The sequence below is a fragment of the Berghia stephanieae genome, chromosome 1 (assembly GCF_034508935.2).
Source record: "Berghia stephanieae isolate SIO BIC M18660-M18661 chromosome 1, UCSD_Bste_1.3, whole genome shotgun sequence".
Taxonomy (NCBI): Eukaryota; Metazoa; Mollusca; class Gastropoda; order Nudibranchia; family Aeolidiidae; genus Berghia; species Berghia stephanieae.
In genome coordinates, this window is record NC_088360.1 from 132,957,966 (window position 1) to 132,965,465 (window position 7,500).

General features: G+C 38.6%; 1 protein-coding gene across 2 annotated transcripts in view; it reads right to left on the minus strand.

Annotated features, from left to right (window-relative positions):
- The window catches only part of LOC144963232 (uncharacterized), a 138,503-nt gene that overhangs the window by 103,863 nt on the left and 27,140 nt on the right, over positions 1 to 7,500 (minus strand). For both annotated transcript variants that reach the window (XM_078897071.1, XM_078897070.1), the window contains 4 exons: positions 5,176 to 5,247; positions 4,371 to 4,495; positions 2,552 to 2,709; positions 1,126 to 1,206 (listed from right to left, as the gene is read on the minus strand). In XM_078897071.1, coding sequence (XP_078753197.1) covers positions 1,126 to 1,206; positions 2,552 to 2,709; positions 4,371 to 4,495; positions 5,176 to 5,247 — 436 coding nt within the window. The remainder of the gene's footprint in view (positions 1 to 1,125; positions 1,207 to 2,551; positions 2,710 to 4,370; positions 4,496 to 5,175; positions 5,248 to 7,500) is intronic.

Sequence of the window (7,500 nt, forward strand, 5' to 3'; positions counted from 1 at the left end):
TCATCATCATCATCATCATCTATCATCATCATCATCATCATCATCATCATCATCATAATCATATCATCATCGTCATCATCATCATCATCATCATCATCATCATCATCATCATCATCATCATTATCATTATCATCATCATCTTCATCATCGTCATCATCATCACCATCATCATCGTTGTCGTCATCATTGTCGTCATCATCATCATCATCATCATCATCATCATCATCATCATCATCATCATTATTATCATCACTACCACCATCATCATCATCATCATCATCATCATCATCATCATCATTACCATCACTACCACCATCATCATCATCATCATCATCATCATCATCATCATCATCATCATCATCATCATCATCATCATCATCATCATCAGTGCGGCTTAGCAGAACTGGAAAACTCAAAGATATTAGACAGAATCGATGTCATAAATCTCATCCCTAGGTATAATAGAACGAAGTTGACGTCACTCAGTTAAGTGAAAATTACTCATAAACGTGGATGGCAAGAAAACAATAACAGTTTTTTTACCATCCACGTTTATGAGTAATTTTCACTTAACTGTATCAACCAGACTATAAACGTTCATGGTTACACAGAGTTTTGTGTGTTGGCCCGTTATACATCCGGATGGCAATTTAGCTCTGGTCAAGTGCACACTATCTAAATCAAATCTGATCATGTTTTGACTTTAACACATTCTGATCACAAGACATATGAAAAGTTCTAGCCAGCATGAAGAATAAAAAGGACCGATTTTCTTTGTTTAGAACCACGAGGGTCGCCGTTGCTGGGCGACGTGACATCAGACTATGGAATCCACTTGACGTCACTCACCTCTGTTATTGTTTTTAGTCAGCCATTTTTATGAGTTGTTCTCACTCAATTGTATCTATCAGATAAATGAAAGTGTGCTCTTGCCTAAGAAATTCACAACATTGCCACCGGAAGTAAAACGGACCAACAAACAAATATATTATTATTATTATTATTATTATTATTATTATTATTATTATTATTATATTATTATTATTATTATTATTATTATTATTATTATTTATTATTATTATTATTATTATTATTATTAGGGGGGGGGGGGGTGTTGTCACTCACCCGTTATCTTGACAAATGTCTCCGCAGGAGCCACAGTCCGTGGTCCAAAGTCATTGGTGGTCGTGGACTCGAAATCTCCAACTGTGAAAAAATATCAGGGAGACAAAAGTTGGTCTTTTGTTTCTTTGGTTGATTTGTTTTTGGTTTGTTTTGGGGTTTTTTTTTTTTTGTTGTTGTTTTTTTTTTTTTTGTTTGTTTTTTTTTTTTTTGGGGGGGGGGGGAGGAGGTTTGGTTTGTTTTTCTTTGTGGGTATATATTTGTGTGTGTGTGTGTGTGTGTGTGTGTGTGTGTGTGTGTATGCATGTGTATGTATTGTTTACAATTTTTTTTGGTCTATTCACACTCAGATTGGCCAAAGTCATCTTTGATAAAAAAGTTCTACAGCCAATATTATTTTTAAAGTCCCAGGTTTAAAACCCTTTTGACAAGATTGGGATCATCGTTCTCGACCGACGTGCACTTATTTGCAGGTCTGACAACCTAATTCCTTATGGGCTCATTGTTGTAATGAAAATCGCAACAACAAAAATTACGCAAAATATTGTCCATTACAACAATGTTAAACTAGGCCCATAAGTGGGTTCGGATGTCGGACCTGCATATATGTACACGTCGGTTTCGACCAATACGTATTTAAGACTAAAATTTGATGGCCAAATTTTAAAAAACTGTTTTGGCAGTATACCTTAGAGTTTCGACTGAAGCCTATTTTTTAGAACTCTCTCCTTACCGATCCTTTTCAGTATTTTCCCAAAATGGCTTAGACCCTACCCAGCTGAAAAATTGATTTTAAACCTCAAACAAGCTCTCTACAAAACTATTTATGTTCTTATTAATCAAACAAAATTCATTCTCCAAAGTTTGTGATGTACAAAATAAATCTGAATGAGAAAAATGTATATTATTGTGTTGTGACAAATGTGACGATTTTGTTGTATAGGTGGTAAGGAGAGGGTTAATGAGCATTTATATAGCGCAATATACATGTTCGGCTATGTGGTCTAGTGGTATGACACTCGCTTTCGGATCGGAAGGTCCTGGGTTCGAGCCTCGCGCTCGGCGCATAGTTGAGTCCTTGGAAAAGGCTCTTTACTCACATTCTCTCACCGTATCAGGATGTGAAATGAGTACCTGGCCGTGTCTTAGTCCGAATAATTGTAATATCGCCTTACAGGCGACATGTCCCGTCCTACATGTTAAATGTTGCTGTTGACCAGGGACCCCTTGTAAAGCGCTTTGAGCACATTTAGTGGATATTGATCTATATAAAGCTCAATTTATTATTATAATTTATACACTTAACATGCTCAAAGCGCTAAAGCCCAAGGGTATTCAATGCCTAAACAAGATGATTGATTGATTGATTGATTGATTGATGGATCTAAAGTTTGATTGGTTGGCTGGTGTTGGACAGTTTAGTACCTACCCATTCCGTTGTAGTCTCCAGATCGGAACACATTGGATTGTCTTTCCAAATCTTTCATCGTCTTCCCCACGTCTTTTGCTTCTCCCTTGGGCAACATCTCCGTGAAGTTTTCGCTCTGGTCACAACGTCCAAACGCCCTCTGGTGTTCACTGATTTTGCTGGAAAGACATTGGTAAACATTGTGAACATAATATAGGGAATGAGATTATCGGAAGAGTAGCGTCCCTTGATTGGACGTCACCCATAGTCTGTGACGTCACCGGCGAAAAAGTTGTTAGAGAGAGAACGTCGTGTTGGTTGAGCGCATGCGTCTCTCGTCCTCGCTTCCGGTGACAGCGGCTTGAGACACTTCAAAACCAAATTGACTTTCTCTCTGTAAGGTGACGTCCAATCAAGGGATGCTACTGTTCCGCTAATCTCATTCCCTATATGCAGGCTTGACATCAGAATCATTTTTTTTTTAATTCACTCTAATCATCCCATAGGGGAATTTTTTTTCTCTAGAGTCTATTCCAAGGTGCAGCTCCGCCAATTGAGCTAGGACGAGGTGACTTGCTCAAGGCCACACAGCGCAGCGGCCGGTGATCGAACTCGGTACCTTTAGGGTACGAAGCAAAGACCATACCGCTGAACCACGCCGGGTCTAATTTTAACATTGTTGTATTGGACAATATTTTGCGTCATTTTCAGATATTTGATTTTATTACAACATTGAGCCCATAATGAATTGGGTTATCAGACCTGAAAATTAATGCACGTCGGTTGTGAGAGATATCGTCATTAAAATGTTGGAATTCATTGTCTGGTTAGCAAAATGATTATGCAGATTTATATATAGCGCGAAAACATTCGCTGCTTCTAGTGAGTTATCAATAAGAGCTTCCAACAGCACAGGAGTCCCGATAGCTCAGTTGGTAGAGCACTCACTTCGTACGCTAAGGAACCGGGATCGATCCCAGGTGAAGTCGAATATTTTGTTTTCCACCCACCCCCGCCCCCTGTCCACCTAGCAGTGATTGGATAGCTGGGTCTGTTAGATATGGTGGAAAGTACATTGAAAGTGTAAAACCATTCTTCGGAGAACTGAATTCATAACTCGTGTAAATGATCTTCTGGTTTCAGAGTGATGGCATCATATTTTCTAGTCTAAATAAATGCTGGTCGTCGCTCTTTCACGTCCCTTAATACTTATAATCTTCCTACACATCCTGCTACTAAAATATAGTTAAACCACCTTATGCTTCAATAAGTAACCTATTCATTATTAGTCCTCCGAAGGCCTAGTTATATACACACTTCCAAAGAATTTGGAACCGGAAAAATGGAAGGTATGACATCACGACTTCTCTTCCCTATTGAATTAGTTGTCAACCAAATACCCTGACCAGACATTGAATCGCCATTCAAAGCATCACAACAACAAAATACAATTATTTTTTAATAGGCAAAAACATAACACTGTGCGGCTATGTGGTCTAGTGGTATGAAACATGCTTTCGGACCGGAAGGTCCTGGGTTCGAGCTTCGCTCGGCGCATAGTCGAGTCATTGGAAAAAAGCTCTTTACTCACATTCTCTCATCGTACTCATGTGTAAAATGATTACCTGGTCGATAACAGCGTTGTCTCTGTCCGAAAAAGATTTTAATATCGCCTAACAAGCGTCATGTCCCATCCTAAATTATATTAAGTTTTGCTGTTGGCCTGGGACCCAAATGTAAAGCGCTTTGAGTACGTTTAGTGAACACTGCGCTATATCGCTAAAGAAAAGCTCATTTATTTCCTTTTTTATATTTCTCGGCAAAAAACATGAATGCAAACCTTCTTTCATCTGTACCAAAATAGTAGGAGGACCCTCGCTGGACGTGGAACCTGGTGGGGTCCAGGGGTAGCTGCATGATGGCGGTATTCACCTTGGGATACACTGGGGCACTGGAACTACGATTCTGGCAGGAAGGGAACGGTCCATTCATTCAAAATCAGCAAAACAAAAACAAAAAAAGCAAAATGGAGGTGCTGTGTGTGTGTACAGTCAGACGGTAAGAGATGCCTCATGAGACTATCTATGTTCATTGGTTATTGTTTTGTTGTGTTTTGTTTCTTTATGGATTCAAACGTGAATTATTTGAGTTGTATTATATTCTTGTATGAGTTATATTGGCAATTGTCTAAAAATATACGTTTGAATCCTTGAATCCATGTTTCTTTATGTGTGTGTTGTTTGGTTTTGTTGTTTTGTTGGGGGGTTTTTTGTTTTGTTTTGTTTTGTTTTGTTTTTTGTGTTCTTGTTTTTTTGTGGGGGTTTTTTTGTGTGTTTTTTTTTTTTAAACTTTGGATTTTATATATTTTTTTTTTTGGGGGGGGGGGGGGGGAAGGGGGGGGTTGCATTTGTTTGTTTTTTTGTTGTTTTTTTTTTGTTTTTTTTTTTTTTTTTGTAGTGGTTGATTTTGAGTATCTTTCAAGCAGCATTAATTACATTATCCAGCATTAATTACCTCTGAGATACTGACGAAAACGACGTTCAGGCACAGCCTCATCGCTATCATTTACCATTTACTTCTGGCGAATTGAAACTCACAAAGAGACAAAAACAATACAATATAGTCTATAGCAGAGATCGTGTTACCTGGCTGACGAATGTATTGACGTATTCCGACTGCCCCATGGTGCGATCTCCCAGGTATTGAGGTGCCATATCCTGTTAGAAAAAAAAGGCAACACACGTCATTGGGATTCGACGTGTTAATATAAATTTGAAGGGAAAAAAACTTGAGCCGGTAACAGCGTCATTAAAATGTTGGAATTCATTGTCTGGTTAGCAACATGATTATGCAGATTTATATATAGCGCGAAAACATTCGCTGCTTCAAGTGAGTTATCAATAAGAGCTTCCAACAGCACAGGAATCCCGATAGCTCAGTTGGTAGAGCACTCACTTCGTAGGCGCAATAATAATGATATCCACTAATACATATATTTTGGTCTACAATAAATAAAAACAGTGGATCTATTAAACCTCTCCTTACCACCGATTGGAAAATCGTCACATTTGTTACGATGCAATCGTCACTTTTAAAGTCATCCAGATTTCATTTCTTTTTTTCTATAGCTATAAAGACCTGAAATTCTGTAATAGAGCCCGCCATATTGTCGAACAAAATTACGTATAGAATGTGCTTGTTGCTTTTCTGTTTGAGTAAGAAATGTTTGTGTTTGTGTTGGATACGTGTGAAGTTTTGGGGAAAATTCTGAAAATGCCTGGTAAGGAGAGGGTTAAAGAAAGCAGACTGCATTGAGAGCCAAATAAAAAGAAGAATATGACTTTGGCTGGGTCATATGGCCATAATTTTAAAAAAGGGTCACTTTCCAAGATAGCCCTGTACTGGACAGCAGATGGGACGAGAAAGAGGGGAAGACCCAAAGAAACCCGGCTAAGGACCATGGAGAAAGCATTAACTCACTCAATCCTAGAGATTTTTGCTATTTTCCAAAGTTGGAAAATGTATTAAAAATGAACATGTACATAGATAGTTTTATTTAACTACCATTAACATGTACATAGATAGTTTTATTTAACTACCATAAACATGTAAAAACTAAAAAACATTAGCTTTGATACTACGCCTATAATGTGTTTCAGAAAAATGTAATAAATAGGCATGGGGTAAAAGTAACCCGGGTAAACTATGGATATAGTCGGTGTTAGAGTTGAGTGAGTTAAAGGAAGTAGGCCTGTCCACAAAAGCAGTGGATCGCAAAAAAAAATTGGAGATCTCTGGTGGATGCCCCTTGTGCCTTAAAGCCGGAAAAAGATTAAGTAGTAGTAAGTAGTATCCACTAAACGTGCTCAAAGCGCTTTACAAGAGGACAGCAACACTTAAAATTTAGGACCGGACAAGACGCACGCCTGTTAGGCGATAGTACAATTTTTTTCGGACAGAGACAACGCTGTTAACGGCCAATAGGTATTCATTTTACACCTGAGTACGGTGAGAGAATGTGGGTAAAGAACCTTTTCCAAGGACTCAGTTATGCGCCGAACGAGCGAGACTCGAACCCAGGACCTTCCGATCCGAAAGCGGGTGTCATACCACATTATAGCCGCACATACTCGTGGTACTTGTGGGTTCTTGAGATTGCATTGATTGATGCTAGTAAGACTATAAAAACCCGTGGCATCCCAGGCTTAAGGGATCCCACAACACTCAATGACTATATCTGATGGCATGAGATTGTCTAATGGATTTATAAACACTTGAAAGAGGGTAATGACATAAGCTTTTGAGCCTCCGTGAGATCATGGAATTAAGAGTCCTGTCTCTCTTTAAAAGGACAAGTGGCGACTAATGTTATCCTAGGATTTGACGATTCCTTTAAGCAGATTCGATGACTTCGGGGGAAAAGACCTTGAACCTGCATAAGTAGGGCTATTATGTGGAGAACGGCAGGGGCTGCCTGAAAATACTAACGAATGAGTGAAAATGGAGAGGCTTCGGATGGGAACAATACAGACAAAATAAAATGCAACATAACTTGTATCGTCTGTACTCAACGGTGGTGGACTGACTATGAATGACTCTTAGCACGTTTAATGGATATTGCGCTATATAACAGCTCTATTTGTTTTTTTAAACCACTTCTGCCGTGCTCTGGAAATAAACGTATTTAATATTTTGGCCAAAATATAAAATATAATATATAACACGAGGTATCCACAATGTGCTCTACTGCGCTACACATTATATGAATAAATAACACAAAATTCAAATACTATTAGGTCTACTACTCAAAACCTGCATGAATCGGAAGTTTTTCAAAAGTTTCGTAAGATTACTGCCCTCGGGGATCCTCTTTCATTTCTTTGTCTAATTTGTTCCATAATCATGGAGCTCCGCTGTAGAAATATTTTCGTATCTAGAGATAGTTTGCTGGGTGGGGATCCTGACCTCCC